The sequence below is a fragment of the Thamnophis elegans genome, chromosome 7, assembly GCF_009769535.1.
Source record: "Thamnophis elegans isolate rThaEle1 chromosome 7, rThaEle1.pri, whole genome shotgun sequence".
NCBI lineage: Eukaryota > Metazoa > Chordata > Lepidosauria > Squamata > Colubridae > Thamnophis > Thamnophis elegans.
In genome coordinates this window covers 55,523,519-55,547,817 of record NC_045547.1, presented here as the reverse complement: position 1 = coordinate 55,547,817, position 24,299 = coordinate 55,523,519, and the positions used below count along the sequence as shown (strand labels likewise).

Sequence of the window (24,299 nt, the reverse complement as noted above, 5' to 3'; positions counted from 1 at the left end):
ACTCTTTTTCAAGGCAATGCGTGACAGGACATTATGAGGGATGACAAATTTAAGAGTGGAAAACTTTTTGTTCAGTGTAAATATGTTTATTTTCATTTCATTTCGTACAGTCACATATATACTGTGCATAACCGGGGCATATAACATTGAACAATAAACACAGCCCTCCCTCTTGTCAACAATACCCCCCAAAATACAAACCCAATATACCACTTCGACCCACCATACACCCTTTCTTGCGCCCCCCTCCAACTTTCGTTCTTCCCTCCAACATTCCCCTCTACCCTACTTCCCCTCCCCCTCTATCACTCCTCTCTCCCAATACACTCCCTCCCTTCCTTCTCATCCTCCCTCCAATCCTCTCTCCCGCCCTCTCTACCCCTCTTTCTTCTTTCCCTCTACTCCTCCCTTCGGTGTATTTCTACTATCTATCAATATATTCAGCTTGTCCTATTTTTACACTAGAATTAAAGAGCAACAGTATACAAGTGCAATCATGTTACTTTAAAATCTAACACATACTATATTTCCCCCCTCCCCCCCTCCCCCCTAAGACCCCACCTCCCTTCCCCCCCCCCCGACTTCCCAGAACCCGTACACGGTACAGCTTTTTAACAAACACAGTCTAAAATATATTAAAACAAAGGAGATTAAAGAAAAAAAAGAGAAAGTCAATAAGATCTCTATGTTGAGCTCAGCTTCTTGCTGTTACCCAAACTTTAAGCAGTTTAACTTATTCCTAATCTTAAGCATAGGCTATCTGGAATTTCTTAGTCCCATATTTGTTTTGTGTATAGTCAATCCATTTTTTCCAGTCTCGTTTATATCTCTCATTTGAGTGGTCTTTAAGATATGCTGATATTTTAGCCGTCTCGGCTAGGTTTGTAACTTTCAATGTCCATTCTTGAGTTGTAGGCACGTTTTCCTTCTTCCAGTATTGCGCCACCAACAGTCTTGCTGCCGTTATTAGGTGCAGAACCAAATTGGTCTCTGCCACTGTAAAGTCAGTACATATACCTAGTAAAAATAACTGAGGAGTGAATTTTATCCTTCTTTTGAAGATATTTTGCATGATCCACCACATTTTTATCCAAAATGCCTTAACCTTTCGACAAGTCCACCATATATGAAAATATGTAGCACCGAGAGAACCACATCTCCAACATTTAGGCTGTACATTCGGATACATAGAAGCCAGCTTTTTAGGATCTAAATGCCATCTATAAAACATCTTATAAAAATTTTCTCTCAAATTTTGTGCTTGTGAAAATTTCACATTTCTTACCCATATTTTTTCCCACGTGTCCAGCATTATTGGTTCTTCAATATTCTGAGCCCACTTTATCATACAGTCTTTAACCAATTCCGTTTCCGAATCCATCTGTATTAGTACATTATATATCCTCTTTATATGCATTAAGCTTTGATCTCTTATTTGTTTAAACAAATTATCCTCAACTTTGACAAAACCAGTTTTTTGGTCTATTTTCCACCTGGCCTGTAATTGGCCATACTGGAACCATGTTTGAACTACCTTCTCCTCTTTTAGTACCTCTAAAGATTTTAATTGTAGCACCCCCCTTTCTGAAGTGAGAAGTTGTCTGTAAGTGGTTCTATCGTGTTTTTGTTCTATATTCATATTTTCAATTGCATGTCTAGGAATTGCCCACATGGGTAACTTATCATTTAGTTTATGTTGATATTTTTTCCAGACCCGCAATAAAGCATTTCTTAAAATATGAGTTTTAAAGTTCTTATCCAATTTTTTGTTGAATAACAAGTAAGCATGCCAACCATATACCAGATCATGTCCCTCGATATTCAATATTCTATCATTAGTTGAATGGGTCCAATCACTAATTGCGGATAGGGCCACTGCCTCATAATATAATTTTAGATTAGGTAATTTCATGCCTCCTCTCTCGCGTACATCTTGCATTATTTTCATCTTTACCCTCGGCTTCTTTCCAGCCCATACAAATTTATTGATACTCTTCTGCCATTCTAAAAGATTCGCATCTTTTTTAAGTATAGGTAGCATTTGAAAAAGAAATAAAAATTTTGGTAAAATGTTCATTTTCACTGCCGCTATCCTCCCCAGCAGAGATAAGTGCAATTTCTCCCATTTTTCCATCTCTATCTGTATACTCCGCCAAAGTGGTTCATAATTATGCTTATATAGTTTCCCATTTGAGGCTAAGATATTGACCCCAAGATATTTGACTTTTTTAACTACCTCACATCCTAGCATCCCTCCTAGTTCTTCCTTTTGTTTAGTATTCATATTTATAGCTAATATTTTGGTTTTTCCTAAATTTATTTTAAAACCAGACACTTGACCATATTGATTAATCGTGTTCATTAAAACCATACTGGATTCCGGCGGTTGTTCCAATATTATGACCAAATCATCCGCAAAAGCGCGGAGTCTGTATTCTTGCTGCCTAATCTTCATCCCTTTTAGACTATCCAAGCCCCGTATTTTATTCAATAATACTTCCAAAGTTATAATGAACAATAGTGGGGACAAAGGACAGCCCTGTCTTCTACCTTTTTCGATTTGAAAGGAGTCTGTTAAACTTCCGTTGACTATGATTTGAGCTGTTTGCTGTTGGTATATTGCTTTAATTGACCGTAAAAAGCTATCTCCTATCTGCATTTTTTGCAATATCTTCAACAGAAATTGCCAATTAACTCGATCAAAGGCCTTCTCAGCATCCAGAAATATGAACGCAGCAGGGATTTGATTGTTCTTTCCCAAATATTCTAAAGCATTAATGATTACTCTAACATTACTCTTCATCTGTCTCCCCTGTATAAAACCTGTTTGGTCGGTATGTATCAAATGTTGAATAACCACCATTAACCTATTTGCTAATATTTTAGTAAAAATTTTAGAATCTACATTAAGTAATGAAATAGGTCTATAATTTTTTGGTTGGGTAATATCTTGATCTTCTTTGGGTATCAACGATATAAACGCTGTCTTCCATGATGGGGGCACTTTACCTTCCGTTTGAATTTTATTAAATAGTTCTCTAAGAGGTTCTACCATTTCTAGCTGTAAGTTTTTATAGTAAACCGCTGTCAGGCCATCTGCACCTGGCGCTTTCCCTAACTTTAGTTGTTTGATTACCTGCACGATTTCCTCAGAGGTTATTGGTTGGTTCAACTTTTGCCAGTACTCTTCTCTAACTAGGGGTATTTTCTCTTTATCTAAGTACTTGTCTATATCTAAACCCCTAATTTTGTCCCCTTTGTACAATTCTGTAAAAAATTCCCGAAATGCCTTTTGAATCTCCTCCTGTTGAAACACCTCCTTCCCTCTATAACACAATTTGGATACATTTCGAATTTTTCTTTTTTTCCTAATCTGATAAGCCAACCACCTGCCTGGTTTGTTTGCGTTACAGAAAGTGTTGTGTTTTGCATATAATAAACTAGTGGCTACCTGGTCAGAGATCAACATATCAAATTGGGATTTTAATATGGAGATTGCTTCCTTAGCCTTTGTATCGCCTGGATTTAATGTTAGTTCCAACTCTTTCCCTTTAATTTCCTCTTCCAATTCTTTTCGTTTCAGCCCTTGTTTATGTCTATGTATTTTGTTTATATTCATCAGTACTCCTCTCATATACGCTTTGCTTGCATCCCATACAAATTCCATAGATGTACCCTTATTCATGTTGAGAACAAAGTATTCAGATAACAATTTTTTACAATCATTAATGTACTTTTCATATCTAAATAAGTTTTCATTCAACCTCCAAGACCTTCTTGCCTGCACTACCCTTCCCAATTCCATCCAAACTGGGTTATGATCTGAAAGAACCCTCGCCGCAATCTTTGTCTTCTTCACCCTAGAAAGTAAATCATTAGTGATTAGTATAAAATCAATCCTTGAAAGGGATTGATGTCTATCAGAAAAAAAGGTGAAGTCATATTCCTCTGCATTTCTTTCTCGCCAAACGTCTCTCAATTCGAAGTCGTCCATCATGTCAAAAAAAGATTTGGGTAACTTAGCTCGGATTTTAGTATTTGGGCAAGAGGTCTTCTTATCTCTTTTAGTGTCAATCACGCCGTTCCAGTCACCCAATAGTATACAAGACTTAAAGTCCCACTGTACTAATTTAGCATGAAGATTTCTATAAAATCCGTCTTGCTGTTGATTAGGAGCATAAATTCCCAAAAGTAATGTCTTTTTCCCTTCTAAGATTAGGTCTAGTGCGATATATCTTCCAAAGGGATCTGCTTCAATTAGTTCAGCCTTAATGTCTTTTCTTAAGTATACAACTATGCCATTTTTCTTTTCCGTAGCAGAGGTCACAAAATGTTGACCAAGTTTGGGGTTAAACAAATATTTTTGGTCAGTTGATTTGATATGAGTTTCTTGCAGACAAATTATATCATTCTTGAACTGTTTGAGATAGTGAAATATTTTCTTTCTCTTCTGTGGAGAGTTCAGTCCATTGACATTCCATGTCAAAATCTTAGTTGTCATTTTTGGTTGCCTGAAGCTTTTTTAGAGCCTCCTGCATGGCCTGTCTAACCTTTGGCCTAGCTCCTCCCACGGCTTCTGAGCTTGTTGCTGTAACTCCTTGGTCAATGGCCGGTGATTGTTGAGATTGTTGCATTGTTGCTTGTTTTTCCATTTGTCTGGTAGTCATACGGCTAGGTCTTTGTTCCCTGACCCCTTGCCCTTCCGGGAGGAGGAGATGGTACGTTTTGTCTGGTAGTTGTGTGGTTTGCTGTTTATCTTGTCCTTCTCGTGGTCTTTCTCCAGATGCAGATGATTCAGGGTGTCCCACCTTCAGAATCTTGTGATAGAAATCTCGAGCTTTCCATACAGAGTTGAGACGATATCTTTGCTTGCCAAATGTAATTATAATACCAAATGGCACATCCCATCTATACTGTATCTGACGGTTTCTGAGCTCTTCCACTAGAAAAGCATAATCTCTCCTGGCTCTTAGCATTTGAGGTGGTATTTCTTTCAAGACAATCAAATCCTGTCCGCCAATTTGAAGCCTGGTGTTATAGGACTCTTGTAGTATCATGTTTCTGAACTCTGTTGTATCAAAGTATATAACTACATCTCGGGGGAGTTGCTTCTGTTTTGCCGCCCAAGAGTTAACGTGATAAATTTTATCGATCTGCCAGTCAAAGTTGGACCCCAGTCTTCCCACCAGACGGTCAAAAGCCTCTGAAAAAATCTGCTTCAAGTTCTCCTGTTTATCTTCACGCAGCCCCCTGACTCTTAATGCAAGCTCCATCTGTCTGTACTGTATCATAATAATTTGTTTTTCAGCATTTTCAACTTTTTGTTGCACCACTTCAGTTTTGGATGTCAAATTAGTGTTGGCTTCATTAAGAACCTCTAAGTTATCTTCCATTCCAGAAACATATTCTGTCAGTACATTTACAAGTCCCATCATATCATCATTTATTTTGGCGATCCTAGTATCAAACTTATCATATAAGACTTTCATCTCATTCTTTATTTCCTCTCTGAATTCTCTGAAAGTTTCTAAATTCTGCTCTCTAAATTCTCTAAAAGTTTCCAAAAAGAATTCTTTCGTTAGCAAATCTCCACTAGGGGGCATAGAGGGTGGAGGCTGCAACTTTGTGCCAGGTATGGGGGACGTACTCCTAGGAGGTAATTTCCCAGGATTTAATTTTGATGCCATTATGTCTTTTCTTCAAGCAATTAATCAAACTCTGCTGGCCCGCTGTGCAGCTTACAAAAAAAAAAAAAAAAAAATTGGTCACCTCTTTATTTGTTCTTAGGGGGTTTTCAAAAGTTTTCAGAAAAGGGCGTTGTAACAAAGCAGCTCGGCATATTCAGCGCCATTTTAGACTTCTCTATATCGAAGATATATATTTGCAAAGTTAATAAGAGGAAAGTCTTGTAAACTCTTCAGAGAAGTAAGGCTAATTAATAAGATACTGCTTGCAAACTATTCCTCCCTTTTTGCAGAAAGTTTGCGGAAGGTTTCAAAAGATTAGCATTATACCAAAACAGTTCAGTATATTCACCTCTGTTTGGAATGTCTCTATATTAGCAAAGAGTCTTTTAAAACTTTTAAAGGTTGATAAGAAAAAAGTCTTGTAAGCTCTTCAGAGAAGTGAAACTAATTAGTGAGAGGCTATTCCTTTGATCTTTTTTATCACTGTCTTTGCCGAAGAGTTAGGAATGTACCATTATTGCAATTGCAGAAGCTGCAGAATCGCCATTTTAGGAGCTTATTTTTTTTAAGAAACCAATTGCACGAAGGAAACTCTTGTAAAACTGAAGCTAGGATTTTTTTTTAGTTTCAGTTTCACTTTATTTGTATGCCGCCCTTTTCCCTGGGGGGACTCAGGGCGGCTCACAGTTCAAAAGGGGGGGGGAGGACAAACAATTTACAACATAAAGGCACTACATCATTTAAGAACTCAACAGTCATACAATTCAAGTAGGGGTTGGAGTCTTTAACCCCAGGCCAGCCGGGATAGCCAGATTTTAAGGGCAGCACGGAAGGTCTGGAGGGTGGTGAGGGTCCAGATCTCCACGGGGAGTTCGTTCCAGAGGGTTGGAGCAGCCACCGAGAAGGCTCTCCTCCAGGTAGTTGCCAGTCTACACTGGCTGGCTGATGGAATTCGGAGGAGGCCTAATCTATGCGATCTTATCGGTCTAGTGGAGGTAATTGGCAGTAGGCGGTCTCTCAAGTACCCAGATCCAATACCATGAAGGGCTTTGTAGGTGACAAGTAGCACCTTGAAGCGCACCCGGAGATCAACAGGCAGCCAGTGCAGCTCGCGGAGGATAGGTGTTACGTGGGTGAATCGGGGTGCACCCACGATCCCTCGCGCGGCTGCATTCTGGACCAGCTGAAGTCGCCGAATACTCTTCAAGGGCAGCCCCATGTAGAGCACATTGCAGTACTCCAGCCTAGAGGTCACAAGGGCACGAGTGACTGTTGTGAGGGCCTCCCGGTTCAGGTAGGGACGCAACTGGTGCACCAGGCGAACCTGGGCAAATGCCCCCCTGGTTACAGCTGACAAATGGTGTTCAAAAGTCAGCTGAGGGTCCAGGAGGACTCCCAAGTTGCGAACCCTATCTGAGGGGCGTACAATTTGACCCCCCAGCCTGAGAGATGGAACACTTGGCCAATTCGTGGGAGGGAAGCACAGCAGCCACTCGGTCTTATCTGGATTGAGAACAAGCTTGTTGACCCCCATCCAGTCCCTAACAGCCTCCAGGCCCTGGCTCATCACGTCCATCGCTTCATTGAGTTGGCACGGGGCGGACAGATACAACTGTGTATCGTCCGCATACTGGTGGTATTTTATCCCGTGCCGTCGGATGATCTCACCCAGCGGTTTCATGTAGATATTGAAAAGAAGGGGGGACAGGACCGAACCCTGCGGCACCCCATGTGTTAGGGGCCTAGGGGTCGATCTCTGCCCTCCAACTAACACCGACTGCGACCTGTCCGAGAGGTAAGAGGAGAACCACCGTAAAACAGTGCCTCCCACCCCCACCTCCCGCAGTCGTCGCAGAAGGATACCATGGTCAATGGTATCGAAAGCCGCCGAGAGGTCAAGAAGCACCAGGATGGAGGCATGGCCTCCATCCCTGGCTCTCCAGAGATCATGAGTCAACGCGACCAAAGCGGTTTCTGTGCTGTAGCCAGGTCTGAAGCCGGACTGGAATGGATCAAGATAACTGGCTTCCTCCAAGGATCGCTGGAGCTGAAAGGCCACCACCTTCTCAACAACCTTCCCCACAAAGGGGAGGTTGGAGACTGGATGATAGTTGTTTAAAACGGCTGGATCCAAGGATGGTTTCTTCAGGAGGGGTCTCACCACCGCTGCCTTTAAAGCGGGGGGGAAAGACCCCCTCCCGTAAGGAGGCGGTAACAACCGCCTGGATCCAGCCTCGTGTCACCTCTCTGCTGTTTACAACCAGCCAGGAGGGGCACGGGTCCAGCACACATGTTGAGGCGCCAACAGCTCTCATCGCCTTGTCCACGTCCTCAGGGGTAACAGCTTGAAAATCAATCCAGCGATGGCTTACCAGATTATCCCTTAGTGCCTCGGCTGGTTCTGCAGAATTGGAGTCCAGGTCCGCCCGGAGCCGAGCAACCTTGTCCGCGAGGAATTGGACGTAATCCTCAGCCCTGCCCTGCAGCGGATCGCCCGTGTCCCTCCTATTTAGGAGGGAACGGGTTATCCTAAACAGGGCGGCTGGGCGTGACTCAGCGGACGCAATCAGAGAGGCAATATGTGATCTCTTAGATGTCCTGATTGCTCGAATGTATTCTCTGATGCAGGTTGTTAAAAGTGCTCGGCTCAATTCGGATTTACTGGACCTCCAATTGTGCTCTAGGCGTCTCTTCCGGCGCTTCATCTCCCGGAGTTCCTCAGTGAACCAAGGAGCCCTCCGGGATCCACTGCCTCGGAGCGGCCGTAGAGGCGCAATCCGGTTAAGAGACTCTGTCGCTGCCGAGTTCCAGGCAGCAACCAGAGTCTCCACCGGACTGCGGGCGAGAGTATCAGGAATAACCCCAAGCTCCTTCTGGAACCCCAAAGGGTCCATAAGTCGCCTGGGGTGGAACCACCTGGTCGGTTCCTCCTCCTTACAGTGGGGGTTTGGTCTCCAAAAGTCAAGCCTCAATAGGTAGTGGTCCGACCATGACAGGGGCAAGATCTCGCTACCCCTCAGACCAAGATCACAATTCCACTGCTCCGAGAGAAATACGACGTCAAGCGTGTGACCCGCTGAGTGGGTTGGTCCCCGGATTACTTGGGTCAAGCCCATGGTTGTCATGGAAGCCATGAACTCCTGCGCTCCATCAGAGTGTTCACCGAGCGAAGGCAAGTTGAAATCCCCCAGAACCATAAGTCTGGGGAACTCAACTGCCAGCTCGGCTATTGACTCGAGGAGCGAGGGGAGGGCTGTTGCAACGCAGTTGGGAGGCAGGTACGTTAGCAGCACACCCACTTGACCCTTGAGGTCCAACTTCACCAGCAGGGACTCACACCCGACAAGCTCCGGAGCAGGGATCCTACGAGGTGCTAGAGACTCTCGGATAACAATGGCCACATCTCCACCCCTTCCCTGGGCTCGCGGCTGCTGGAGCACCTGAAAGCCCTCTGGGCACATCTCTATGAGGGGGACTCCTCCCTCCGGGCCCAGCCAGGTTTCAGTAATACATGCCAGGTCTGCCCTCTCGTCTAAAATTAAGTCCCGAACGAGAGGAGCCTTATGAACTACAGACCTGGCATTTAGCGACAGCAGCCTGAGACCAGGGTCCTGATTACTCGCGCCATCTGGCCTTGGAGTGGGACTCATAGGGCCGGAAGGAAAAGCAGATAAGGTTCTCAGGTATGGACTCTGCTTGTATTAGTTTCAGATAAATATCTCAAAAATTGTCCTAAGAGGGGGTTCCTTACTTCGCGCCGTAATGAAAACAGCCAAGGTTTCTGGCACGGAGATATGATTCAGCCTTGGTTGCCCCCCCCTTCTGTTCGCAGCAGAAAAAAAAAGCTGCAAACTTCAAAGAAAGCTCTTACCAGCTGGATCTCTCTCTCATTCTTCTTTGCCTGAAGAATGAGGTATCTACCAGGTATTTAGGCAGATAACGCGACTAGAAACCTGGGGGCAGCTCAATTAAGCCACCGCCAACAGCAAGGTCCCGCCCCGGAAGTTCAAGTGGAAAACTTTTTAAAGACCATCTCACAGTTCTGCTGTGTGCTAGCTTAACTGGAGAGAAGTTAAAACTTTGGTGACTGGTAAATTGACAAAGCCATGCTCATTCAAGTACCTGCAGCCCAAAGACCTTCCCATCACCTGGAAATCTAACAAATCTGTATAGATGACTGGTATCCTATTTGAGGAGTGGATAAGAGGTATTGACTGAGAAATGAAGGAGAAGAAATGGTCCATTCTGCTTGAAGTGGACAACTGTTGTGGCCATACCCAAGTGAATCATCTTACAAATGTGAAACAGAAATTCTTGTCTCCAAATACTACATCAAAAATTTAACCTCTCAACCAAAGCATAATCAAAACATTCAAAATGCACTTCCGAAACCAGCTACTGCAGTGGGTCATTGCTAAAATGCAAACCTATGGTCTTTCTGCAAAAGTAAAATCCTAACCCTAATCCTGACCCAGAGGCAATTTTCCAATCAGTACTGACCAAGGTACAGCCCAGCAGGAAAATGCTGGAAGCAACTGATGAAGCAGAAGAATTAAATGAGAACACAAAAATTATAGATATTCTGAAAGCAGAGGATGTCAGTCATTTGATAATGCAGTTAAAGTCATTTGCTGTGAAAAAATGCCCAGTATGCTGAGTGGTATAGCCAGTGTTGAGAGTGCTTATCCACTTACCTTCATAATAAGAATAAGAAACAGTCTAAAATTGACTCTCTTTTTCAAAAAGAATCATTAAACCACACACACACAAAAAAAACGCCACACATAAATGTATTGATTTTGTATGATACAGTATTATATGAATGGTTTTCCTGTATTTTCACTATGTGTGTTTCTGCATCACATTCTCTAATAAAAGCTATACAATAAAATAAGACACATGTACCTCATTCGTATGTTGAGCACCTCCGTATGTTGACCACTTTTGTTCAGTCCCTTAGGTGGTCAACTTTCAAAGGTTTTACTGTAATTTATAATGGAAGATGGATTCTTACAGTGCATTCTGAACATTAGTATAACAGCAAATATTTTATAAACCTAAGTCTGGATTATATCATTTTCTACCAGCAATAAGTATTATAGACTATGTGTAAATTATTTTTCTCTAACTCCAGGATACAATTGTAATATTCCTTAATCTTTAACTTTTTAAAGGAGTACTTGTGTAAGGTCCTGCCTCACCAGTCTTCTCAAGAATGCAGAACTCTTGAAATGAAAGCCATTTCAAAAGGAAACTTTTATTGGAAATTGTGATAGCAAGAGATCTAGATATGGAATTAAGTTTTCCAGCTTGAAATGTTAGATTAAAACATTGCAGACAGAGCCCCTCCCAAAGTCCAATACATCATCCAGCCAATCCCAGTGTCTGAAGATGTTATAGGAAACTCAGGCCAAGAAGGTGATAAACACCGGTCTCCAAGGCAACGCTGCTGGTCTTCTCCAGAGATGAGATAAGGCAGCTGGCTCAAGGCACATTTCATTCCCCCTTCCAAGGTTCTGATAGTTACAGCAAAACAAAGGAAGGAATAGAAACAGAAACCCCATACAAGCCTCCCCCATCCCACCAGAATGACAGCATCCCTATAGTAATCTATGGGACATGACATGCCCCCTAGAAAAACAGGAAGTCAACCTGAAGGAAATAGAAATAGAGAACTTTTCCAGATCCAATTTAATTTGCTGTGTTAATTTTAAGTAATTAACTTCTTTTAAAGTTACATATCTCGCTGATAGATGTGTTCTCAAATATTTTACTTTTTTAATTATTTGAATATCTATCTTTTCTAAATCTTTTTTCTGTTCTTTGTATGATTTTTAACTAAGATTTTAGTTTTCTCTTTGTTTATTTTTAATCCTGCAACATAACCATAGTCTTCTATTTTCTTCAATAGTTTGGGTCCTGTTTCTTGCAGTTTTTCTATAATAAACACCAAATCATCTGCAAACGCATGTAGTTTGTATTAGTCTTTTTTTATCTCCATGCCTTTTATTTCTATGTCTTGGCAGATGTTTCTATTTAACTCTTCCAGAGTCAGAATAAATATTAAGGGGAACAATGAGCATCCTTGTCTTGTGCCTCTTTTAATATTAATATTCTGTTATGTTCCCATTCACAAACACTTTTACAGTCTGTTTTGTGTATATTGCCTTGATCATATTGGTGAATTTCCCCCAAAATTCCATATATTTTAGCTGTATTATCATGAATCGCCAGTTTACATTGTTGAATGCTTTCTGCGTATCAAGAAACATCAGCATCATTTGTATTTCTGGGCATGCTTCATCATGTTCCAATGTGTTCAGAATTATTCTCATATTATTTTTGATTTGTCTATTTGGCAGCAAACCATTCTGGTCCGAATGTATAAATTCATTCAGGAATCTCTTCAATCTTTCGGATATTATTGATGTATACATTTTATAGTTCACATTTAAAAGTGAGATGGGTTTATAGTTTTTAATCTGTGATAAGTCTGCATTTTCTTTTGGTATGAGGGTGATATTTGCTTCCATTCAGGATTTTGGTATCTTAGCTTTTAGTAAGACTTCATTGTAAACTTCCAGTAGTCCCAGTCCCAGGGGGACTTGTAATTATTTATAGAATTCTGCCAATAAGCCATCTGGTCCTGGAGTTTTATTCTTCTTCTGTCTCTTAATTGCCTCTGTTCATTCAAACATTGTTATTCTTTCATTTAGTGAAGATCTTATTTCTTCAGGGACTTTAGGTAACCTGGCCTCTTCTAGATATTGTTTTATTTTATTCTCCAATAGTTGCTCTTGATCATACAGATTTTCATAGTAGTTCTGGATTACTATTTTTTTGCTGTCATTTTGATGTTGTAATATACCTTTCTAGTCTATCAAGTTTCGTATGTTTTTCCCCTTTTTAAAATTTATATGCCAACCATCTTCCTGGTTTATTGGCATTTTTGAAAAAGGTTTGTTTCATACTCTTAATTTTGCATGCTAATTCTTCTTTTTAGAGTAGGATCAGTTTGTGTTTTATTATTTCCATTTGGTTTTTGAGCTGCTTTTCTTGTGTTTTTTTTGTGCAATTCCAGTTCCAATCTGTTGTATTCTCCCTCCAGTGTTTTTTGTTGTTGTTTCTTTTCTTTATTTTTCCTTCCTGTATAAGAAATAGCTAGTCCTCAGAAGTATGCCTTCACTGTATCCCATATGTTTTGTAGTGAGGTCTCTTCCTTTCTATTTTCTTTTTAAAAGAATGTCATTTCTTTTTCTATTATTTGTATGAATTCCTTGTCTTTAATATGAATTAATTCAATATCCATCTCACTTTTTTCTTGTATCCTTTCCATTTAATCCTGACTGAATTGTGGTTTGTCATATATTTGGTTCTATTTCTATTTACTGTATATTGGTACTTACTTCTGGTGTCACGTGGCACGACAAAACCGCGCTAGACAAAAGAGCGCCGACAAATACGCGTTGACAAGTACGCGTCGTCATTAGCGCGCCCACATTACCGCGTCGATATCAGCGCGACGACGGCAGCGCGAAAAGTGAATGCTTTGAATTAACGTTTGTGTAATGCTTTTGAGTTTGTTTTAAGCGCGCGCAAAAGTGAATGCTTTGAATTAACGTTTGTTTTAACCGCAGTATTTTTTAAATGTTTTAAATGTAAAATGCAGCTTTTGAATGTTTTGAAACAGTGAAATGTAAATAAAAGTTTATTTTGTTGCATCAAATCGATCAGTTTTGTTGACTAGTTTTATTATTATTTATTTATTTATTATTTATTTATTTATTTATTTACTATTAAGTTTATTATGTCACTAAATAAGTGAGGTTTAGGGGTTTTGTTTAGGGTTTAGGACTAGTTTTATTATTATTTATTATCTATTTATTTATTATTAAGTTTATTATGTCACTAAATAAGTGAGGTTTAGGGGTTTTGTTTAGGGTTTAGGACAAGTTTTATTATTATTTATTATTTATTTATTATTATTATTTATTATTAAGTTTATTATGTCACTAAATAAGTTAGGTTTAGGGGTTTAGGGTTAGGTTTAGGATTAGGTTTAGGATTAGGTTTAAGATTAGGTTTAGGGGTTTAGGGTTAGGATTAGGTTTAGGATTAGGTTTAGGATTAGGTTTAGGGTTAGGATTAGGTTTAAGATTAGGTTTAGGGGTTTAGGGTTAGGATTAGGTTTAGGAGTTTAGGGTTAGGATTAGGTTTAGGGTTTAGGTTTAGGGTTAGGATTAGGTTTAGGATTAGGTTTAGGGGGTTAGGGTTAGGGTTGGGGGTTTAGGATTAGGATTAGGTTTAGGGCTAGGTTTAGGGGTTTAGGATTAGGGTTAGGTTTAGGGTTAGGGGTTTAGGATTAGGTTTAGGATTAGGATTAGGATTAGGATTAGGTTTAGGATTAGGTGTAGGATTAGGTTTAGGGTTAGGTTTAGGTTTAGGGGTTTAGGGTTAGGTTTAGGATTAGGTTTAGGATTAGGTTTAGGATTAGGTTTAGGGTTAGGTTTAGGGGTTTAGGGTTAGGATTAGGTTTAGGGGTTTAGGATTAGGTTTAGGATTAGGTTAAGGGTTAGGGAATAAAGATATCAATTACAGACAGTAAAATGTAGTACTAAAAGTTTATTTTGTTGCATCAAATGGAATAAAGATATCGATTACAGAATAAATAAATCAGTTTATTATGTCAGTAAATAAGATAAAGAGTCAGCAAGTCAGCAGTAGACGCATATTATGTCAGTAAATATACAGAATCAATAAATCAGTTTATTATGTCAGTAAATAAGATAAACAGTCAGCAAGTCAGCAGTAGAAGCATATTATGTCAGTAAATATACAGAATCAATAAATCAGTTTATTATGTCAGTAAATAAGATAAACAGTCAGCAAGTCAGTTTGACAGTTGAAAGGTTTGACAGTTGCAAAGTTCCATGCGATGGTTTGCCATTTGACAGCTTTGACAGTTGCAACGTGCACGTGATGGTTTGACATTTGACAGCTTTGACATTTGCAACGTGCACGCGAAGATTTGACAGCGCCCAATGGTTTGAATCCTTTGACAGCTTTGCAACGCGCGCACGATTATTTGACAGTTGACAGCTTTGACAGCTGCAACATTTGCGCCTGCATGATGAAGCGGCGCTAGCATCCCATTTTGCTAAAAAATACTATGGAAAGGCACGGATTTGCCCTAAGCCCTTATGTCTCCGCACTAACGTCGATTTCGCTTCAGCGATTCCGACGGCGCGGATTAGACCTTCGCGCTTATGTCTCCGCGCTGAAGGTCTTCGCGATATTGTGGTGGAACCCTGGTGTCATCCATGCCATGTCTATTCTTGACCAGGATTGATGGCTATTTGAGTAGTATGTATATTGATTTTTCTCCAGGTTTCTTTCTCTTCAAATATCTTGAATGTTCATTTCCTCCACTAGTTTGAAGAAAGATTTTGGTAAAATTTTCCTTGCCTTTTTATTTATTTCATTGCTTCTTTACATCTGTGATTGCATTAAAATCTCTTATTAAGCAAATGTTTTCATAGTCCAATTCTGCAATTTTCTCCTGGAGTTTCCCATAAAAATCTTCTTGCTTGTTGTTTGGTACGTAAATTACTGTCAAAAGTACCAGTTTGTGGTTTATTGTTGCATTAATATTCTCCCTGCATCATCTGCGTATATAGATTTGGCTTTTATTATTTCTTTGATGTATAAGACTACCCCCCCCCTTTTCTTTTGTTGTGCCAGAGAGAAGTATAGTTTCCAAATTTTGGAGTACTCTAAAAGTTTATTGTATTGTCATTTGATATGTACTTCTTGTAAGCAAAATATATCTAAGTCTGTTTTTTGCAATTTTGTAAAAAGTCTTCTCCTTTCCATGGGAGTGTTTAGTCCAATAATGTTAATTGATAGTAAGTTTGTTTCTTTTTTCGTTATGTCACTTATAAGTGGTTTTTGCCATTCTAGTTGCTCTTGTTTCTCTCTGCTCCTTTATTCTTGTTCCTTCTGGTTCTGCTTGTCACTTTTGTTCAACTTCACTTCCTTCTTGTTGCTTAGTTGTTGTTACATATGTCATTAATTCCTTTTGTCCTCTATTTTCTACTTCGTCTTTTCTTCTTTTTTTTAAATTGACCATTCTTCTCCAGAGATGAGATAAGGCAGTTGGCTCAAAGCACTTTCCATTCTCCCTCCCAAGGTCCTAAAAATTATAGCAAAGCAAAGCAAGGAATAGAAACAGAAATCCTATACAGAGATACCGCCAAGCCTCCCCAGAATGACAGTGTCCCTGTAGGAATTCATGTGACCTGACAACTTGTAATGCTGATAGATTTGAGCAACACATTTTATAAATTCATCCAAAAAGATTACATTAGTTTAGTAGTAGGCATAACAATAGCACTTAGACTTATACCACTTCATAGTATTTTGCAGCCCTCTCTAAACAGTTTATAGAATCAACATATTGCCCCCAACAATCTGGTTCCTCATTTTACTGACCTCAGAAGGATAGAAGGTTGAATTAACCTTGGGCCAGTAAGAATCAAACTGCTGGGAGTCAGCAGAATTACCCTGCAATACTGCATTCCAATCACTGCACCACAGCACTTAATAATACACATCCTAAGGTGTTTCTAAATAAAATTTGGGCAATTAAGTAGAGTTTTCAATTGAACGTTTTTTATTTTAATGAAATTCTCCTTTTGAGAAACCTAGTTTGCAATTGAATTCACCTTCTACAAAATTGCATAAAGGTCTACATTATTTTTGGCGTAGAAGAATAGGTTCTCGGGGGATCCTGGCACAATATTATGTAAGTCTTTGTATGACAAAATTTCAATTACCACATTGAATACTTAATTTTTATATGACTCATAGCACAGCATAAGGCATGTATAAACTGTTATGTAGCAAGTATGCAGTACTATAGTTGCTTATGGCAACATACTGAGCCAAATGCTTTTGAATTATTTGTGAAAAAAAAGGATGCCACTCAGTTTGAATGTAGGTGGCAGGTTCTTCGTGTGTTTTCGGGAAAACTTTCTGTGTTTGTTAAAATGTGAAATAAGTCTTTTAAGAGACATGTAGGTGGATGTATACAGAAATTATAACTTTCCTTGCAAAGTTCAGAAACTAATGATATAGGATGAAACCTAAGGAACAAGTTTCTATAATCTTCAGTTGCATAATGCTTCTCTCTTAAACATACTTTATATCACATATTCAATGAAAACAGCACAGATCTAAGTTGTATACTGAGAAACAAATCGATATGGTTTATTTGTAGTTCAAGTATTTAGCCAATTACTGCCAAAATCATTCAATAAACAGTGTTAGAATTTCTAGTGATACCAGCATGACAATTAAAGCATGTAATGAAATGAATATTCTTTCCACATAAGCTTTCATGTATATGAGGAATTTTAAATAGGAGAAATACTTATTTTAATCATATTAAATTTTTATTTGAATTACAGGTTAAACAAATATAGTTATATAGATGTATACAACTATAATGTAAATAGCCTAAAACCAGTAGCTATCAGGCTTCACATAGGTACAAAATCCAGAGACAACATCTATTTTCAGGAGTTGGGTTACTCATGAACACAAATTAGCTATGTTAGTCTCTTTATTGCAGACATTGTACATTTAAGATAAATGAATGCATAAAAAAAATCAAAACACTAATATAAATCTGTGCTCCTGCACTTCAGTTCTAGGGTTTTTTTCCTCCTAACTTTTCATTGTCTTTCTCATTGTCTTGAGTTCTTTGAAAGGCACTTCTTCAGTATTAATGATTTTCTCTAGTCTGGAAACCATCAGTTTCATTTCTTACACCCAGTAGTGGAATTCACATTTTTTTACTACCAGTTGGTGGGTGTGGCTGGGTGGTCATGTGACTGGATGGGCATGGCCAACTCGATGCCACTCATGTCGAGGGGTACTTCTCCTGGCCTCTCATGACCATGAGGATGCTGCAATGGTCATAAGTGTGAAAAACAGTCATAAGTCACTTTTTTCAGGGCCATTGTAACTTTGGTCACTAAATGAACTGTTGTAAGTCAAGGATTACCTGTACAAAAATACAAAAAGCTTCTTTGCTTGCAAAAAGTTGCCCTAAATATCAATCATTATGTTAGAAATACCTGCAAGATGGAGTTACAAATCAGGCAGGGTGCCAGAGCACCTTGAGGAATTAAAATAGTTAAAATGCTATCAACAGCCAACTCTTGCTCATAAAGTGAAACCCTTTAGAGGTCATTTAAGCTCTCCAGAAAGAGCACACCCGGGAGAAGCAATCCTTAGGTCCATTTGCACCACTTAAAGATACCAGCTGGTCTCACTCACCTCATAAGATATCCTAAGGATATCATCCAGATTTAAGGAAAGGCAGTAAAAAAAAAAATCAGTGCCAAGCTTGCATCCTGCCTCTTGGAAGTATGCTAAAGGTCTACTGTGCTGCTCACAGCCACTGGTCTGCTGCCACCTAACTGCTACTCAGTGGCCTCCATTTGCACCATACTGGCTCTGCTCAGGTGTCAGGCTGGGTCACTGGCTTCCTCTCCATCTCTCAGCTCATCTGTCCCTCCTCTCCAATGGGTTGCTGGGCCACCTCTCAGTTGGGACACTGGGCTGCCTCTCAGCTGGGCCACCTCTCACCTCTTTGAGTGAATAGGAATGACAAATTGTGTTGTCAAGTTTCACATAGGCATAGCTCTAAGCTCTTGACACTATTATTTAGGAATTGACTTACTCAGGAAAAAACTCCATGGACAGCCCATGCATCATCATCATCATCATCATTATTATTATTGTTATTGTTATTATACAATTGTATCACAGCGGCCAGTTGTTTCGCCGGATTTGGCATTGGTTACTAGTCGGGCCCCACCCAGGGGCCGAGGAAGTCGTAATATATTTTTGTAATATGCATGCAGATCCAAGCAGTGCGGCTTTTTGCATTTGACTAATGGTGATTTTGTCAATTTTTAACTGTTTTAAATGTAATTCCAGTGCTTTTGGAATAGCACCCAGTGTGCCAATTACCACTGGAATTACCACTGCTGGTTTGTGCCATAATTGTTGAATTTCTAATTTTAAGTCCTGGTATTTTGTGATTTTTTCATATTCCTTCTCATCGACCCTGCTATCACCTGGTATTGCGATATCTATAATTGTAACCTTATTTTTCGCAACCAGTGTGATGTCTGATGTATTATGGGCCAGTATTTTGTCCATTTGTATGCGAAAATCCCACAAGATCTTGACCATCTGATTTTCGGTGACTTTTTCAGGCTGATGTTCCCACCAGTTTGTTGCTGTTTTAATATTATAATTTTTGCACAAATTCCAATGGATCATTTGTGCTACTGAATTGTGCCGCAATTTATAATCAGTCTGCGCGATTTTTTTACAGCAGCTGAGTATGTGATCAACAGTTTCATCAGCTTCTTTGCAAAGTCTGCATTTGGCATCATCAGAGGATTTTTCGATTTTGGCCTGAATGGCATTTGTGCGGATAGCTTGTTCTTGCGCAGCCAGGATTAGTGACTCTGTTTCTTTCTTTAATGTACCTGTTGTTAACCATAACCAAGTTTTTTCACTGTCCACTTTATCTTTTATTTTTTCCAGAAATTGGCCATGCTTTTTTCTGCCAACTCTCCATTCTTGATTTTATCACATCTTTTCTGTATTCTTGTTTCGTCTGTTGAACCTTCAATAGATTTTTGTTCTTTACTTCGATTAATAGATGTTCTTGACTTTCTTTTAAATAATCAGCCAGTGCATGTTTTTCTTCTTCAACTATTTGCTTCACTTGTAATAATCCTCTGCCACCTGATTTTCGGGGCAGGATAAGTCTATCAGTATCACCACGTGGATGTAAACTGTAATGCATTGTCATTAGTTTCCTGGTTTTTCGGTCCAAAATGTCCAAATCAGCTTGTGTCCAGTTAACTATACCAGCTGTGTATCTTATAACTGGTATTGCCCAGGTATTTATGGTCTTGATTGTATTTCCACCGTTCAATTTAGATTTCAAAATTTTCCTAACTCTGTTGGTGTACTCTCGCCTGACAATAGTTTTTACTTCTCCATGCTTGATGTTATCCAACTGCAGAATGCCTAAATATTTGGAGGCTTCATTTTCGTTGCATTTAATTAGTTGGCCATTGGGCATTTCAATTCCCTCACATGTAGTGGTTTTGCCCCTTTTATGGATACAGTGGCACATTTTTCCATGCCAAACTGCATTGAAATATCGGTGCTGAATACTCGGACTGTATTTGTCAATGATTGGATTTCTATTTCTGACTTTCCATAGAGTTTCAAATCATCCATATATAGTAAATGCGAAATTTTTTCAGCTTCTTTGGTAGCCTAATTTCATTTTTTTAAGATTACTGATAGTGGGATCATTGCGATGATGAAATAGCAGTAGACTTATATACCGCTTCATAGGCCTTTCAGGCCTCTCTAAGCGGTTTTACAGAGAGTCAGCATATTGCCCCCAACAATCTGGGTCCTCATTTTACCCACCTTGGAAGGATGGAAGGCTGAGTCAACCCTGAGCCGGTGAGATTTGAACCGCTGACCTGCTGATCTAGCAGTAGCCTGCAGTGCTGCATTTAACCACTGCGCCACCTTGGCTCTTAAGAGAAGATGAAGAGAAGAGGTGAAAGTGAATCACCCTGGAAAATTCCTTGCTTGATATTAACCATTCCGTAGATCTCATTCCCTACTGCCAACTCAGTTCTCCACTGTTTTCATCGCCTTTTCAGTAAAGAATGTAAATTTTTTGCTAATGCCAGTTGTTTCTAAGCATTTTATGATCCAACTATGCGGCAGTGAGTCAAATGCCTTTTTGTAATCAATCCAGACCATATTCAAGTTCGTTTTTCTGTTCTTACAATTTTCTAATAGCATTTTATCAATCAGGAGCTGATCTTTTGTGCCCCTGCTCCTTCTTTTGTTGCCTTTTTGCTCTACTGGCAAGACTGAAGTTATGCATTTGTCCTCACCAAAGTATATAGAAATTAAAGCCTTTATAAAGGTCTGGGTTCCTTAATTAAAATTCTAGAATTTTTCCTCCTGACTTTCTGTGTCAAAAGTTATTTGGACATTCTCTTCATGTCCTTGGAATTATCTAACATATGTTAATATAATGATTCCTTCTAACTTGTGAACTACTGTTTCTTTCCTCACTAGAATAATTTCTATAATCACTAGGCTATTTTCAGTTGCTTTTTTCACCTACTATTATGTATAGTAGGCCATAGTATTAATATACTGTATATATCAGACTAATCTCATTTTAAAATATTGAATATAAGAACACATGAATATACCTTCAACAAGAAGCTGTGCCCAGGATATCAAAGTATATCTTTAATGTGCCTACTGATTAATATGTCAGTTTTCATATGTAGCCTAAGAGCACCAAATAGGAAAAATATTTTGGATTAAGCAGAATCTTTCAAAAGGAGATTTCTTCTACTTAGCCATTCAAAATATACAGTATATAGTAATCAATAGAAAAAAAAAATTCTTTTTTCATCCCTTCAGACTATAAAGCTTTTCTTTTTTTATTTCTTTTAGGGGGAGTTTGTTTCCTGTCTTTTGTCATTATTGCGACAAATGACTGACAGACATTACCAGCAACTCCTTGACAGATTCAAGACAAGAGACATGCTGAGAGTAAGTATTTTTCTCCCCAGGATTGATTATTTATTTATTTTATAATTTGTGTGTTCTCTTGACATAGGATCAGTGATATAATGTATCAACCAGCACAGCTTTGATATAATGGTCAAAATAATTAGTAGAAGCAGACAACATGTTTAGAAAGCCCCTATAAGAATAATAAACAATAATATACTAGTTTTATCTATATAAAGTTCTGAAGAAGCTTCTTGGATGAGAAGCAAAACATCTTCAAGGAAAAACAATAGAAGTCCAGTTCCCTCTTGAAAAAAGTATATTTTGGACAACCATGACATGGATGACTGAGAATCTCAATAGACATTTAGGTGTGCATTTAAAGGAACAGAAATTATCTTTCTAGACTAAAGGAACAGGCATTGGAAGAATCCAGCAGTGGTTTCTCTGGTCTACTTCTCACCTCAACTAAGAACCCAAACACATTTCTAATAGTATAAAAACAGCTCTATCCTGTCAAATGTGTAACATTATTGAATATGCTATGTTAATCAAAGATGAATTAATATGTTGAGCTTTGATAGCAGATTGATAGTTAAATACTCATATCTGCAGGCTTATTTATATTTCAAGCAACCTTATAAATTATAGTTATCAATTAATAAAACTCTGTATGCACAATGGGTATATACCGTATTTTCCTGAAAATAAGACCTGGTCTTATTTTCTTTTGGGCTTGAAAATAAGCAGATAGGCTTATTTTTTGGGGAGGTCTTATTTTTGTTAAGTGCAGGAGGCAGCAAGCGCAGGGGCCAATGGGAGTGGGAGTACAGATACTGCTGGCCCTCTCTGTCCCACTGTCTGCTTGCCTGTGGCTGCAACAGGCCAAGCTCTCAGCATGCCCTGGCCTCCACAAGCCCTGCCTGTGGCCCCAGCTTCTGCTGGAACACTTCTCGGTTGTGGAGCCTCATGGAGGCACTTTGCCCTCCTGACAGGGTGGCTGGAGGCTGGGGCATTCCGAAAGCATGGCCCTGATCGAGGCTGTGGGACGGAGAGGGCAGGGCTGGTGGTAGTACCCAAATACTTTTAGCCCAGAGGAAAACAATGCTTTGTCTGCTTGCAAACCGCCGTTTCAAATTGTCCCTTTTGCAAACACATGAAGCTTTGAATCTCTGTCATTTCTCCATCTGGGCATAAAGTTCTGTTGTGAGAAGCTTTCTCCTGTGAGCAGCTACATTTGCGCAGATAACCTCACAGCATTCATCCCTGAGCAGCTCCACTGATGCTATGAGTCTCGAGGCCTACCGTGAATGGTTCCACTGGTCCAATGATGCTCATCATGCCAGTGGAGCTGCTCATGGCACAATGCTATGAGGCTTGTTGTACTGGTGAAGCCACTTGCAGAACACCCCAAGGCTCATGTTGTCATTGGAGCCGATCACGGCACAATTAGTCTCACTGGTGCTGCTGCTGCTTGTATGGGCAATGCCACAACACACCATGCAGCAACCAGCTATGAGGGGCTTCACTGGTGCAACGAGTCTCATTGTGTTGTGCTGCAAGCAGCTCCACCAGCAAGACAACGAGCTTTGTGGTGTTCTGCCACGAGCAGCTCCACTGGAGCAACAAGCCTCAAGGCATTCTACCACAAGCGGCTCGAGTGGCAAGAGGAGCCTCGGGGTATTCTGCCGCGAGTTGTTTCATCATTGCGATGAGGTAAGTGGGTGTGGGATGCATAGAGAACCGCCACCCCCTCCCTAGCTTGATTTTGACACCTGCACCTAATCCAAGCCAGATATAGGCAGGGCTTAATTGGGGTTTATTTTGGGGGTAGGGCTTATATTGGTGTAAGGTGTGAAAATTGGACTAGGGTGTGTTGGGGGGGGGGAGGTAATATTTTGGGGTAGCACGGTAGTATATTCCAGGGTAACTGCTACTGCCTAACTCAAACCAGAAACTGATTTTATTATGATATCATCAAAATTACATTATTTCAATAGTCATTCATGTTCTGCGGCATTTTCAGTTCATGATCATATACTATATGTCCATTTCTTTGTCCTTAATGGCACATGTGTTCGTTCCATAACTAGAAATCCTTTGGATATAAATTAATGTGGAGAACTATAAAATGTATTTCAATTTACTATGCAATGTAAATGAAACCTCCTGGATGCTAAGATGTTAGGCACTGTGTGTCTGCCTGTCTCCCTTCACTAAATTTATTTTATCTTGAGCATTAATTTCAATTTGCATGCATGGCCTCTTTGCAGGCCACAAAATTGCAGAACTCTGCTCTATGCAGAGATCATTAGCAAGAAAGAGGAGATGAAATAAAGCAGACAGAAAAGAGTAGAATATAGAAGCAAAATGTATAAAAAACTATTCAAATTTTATTCAAGGGCTTTTTATTGCTAGTTATTTTACTCAGGTAGTCCTCAACTTGTAACTATTCACTTAGCAACCATTCAAAGTTAGAATGGCAGTGAAAAAAGTGAGATAACCAATTCTCATACTTACAACTGTTGCAGCAGTCCCATGGTCACATGATCAAAATTCAGGTGATTGGCAACTGTCAGTTGCATTGTTCCAGGGTCACCATTTGTAATCTTCCCAGCCAGCTTCTGACAAGCAAAGTCAATGGAGAAAGCCATATTCATTTAATAACATGTGAGTCACTTAATGATTGCAGTGATTCACTTAGCAGCTGTAGCAAAAGAGGTAGTAAAATGGAGCACAACTCATGTGCCTTGCTAACAGCTACCTTGCTTAGCAACAGAAATGTTCAGCTCAGTTGTGGTCATAAGTTGAGGACTACCTGAACCATTATATTCTTTTGCCTTTAATATAAAACAATGGGACATCAGAAAATATGCATGTTTAATGCAACTTTATCTTCTTTCTAGAGGCATTCAATAAAGCAACAGCTATGACTACATATGCTAAGGCAGTCTTAAGCCT

General features: G+C 39.6%; 1 protein-coding gene across 4 annotated transcripts in view; it reads left to right on the top strand.

Moving 5' to 3' along the window:
• DOCK4 (dedicator of cytokinesis 4) overlaps positions 1-24,299 on the top strand; it is a 387,382-nt gene that overhangs the window by 244,676 nt on the left and 118,407 nt on the right. For all 4 annotated transcript variants that reach the window (XM_032221143.1, XM_032221144.1, XM_032221142.1 and 1 more), the window contains one exon: positions 21,279-21,377. In XM_032221143.1, coding sequence (XP_032077034.1) covers positions 21,279-21,377 — 99 coding nt within the window. The remainder of the gene's footprint in view (positions 1-21,278; positions 21,378-24,299) is intronic.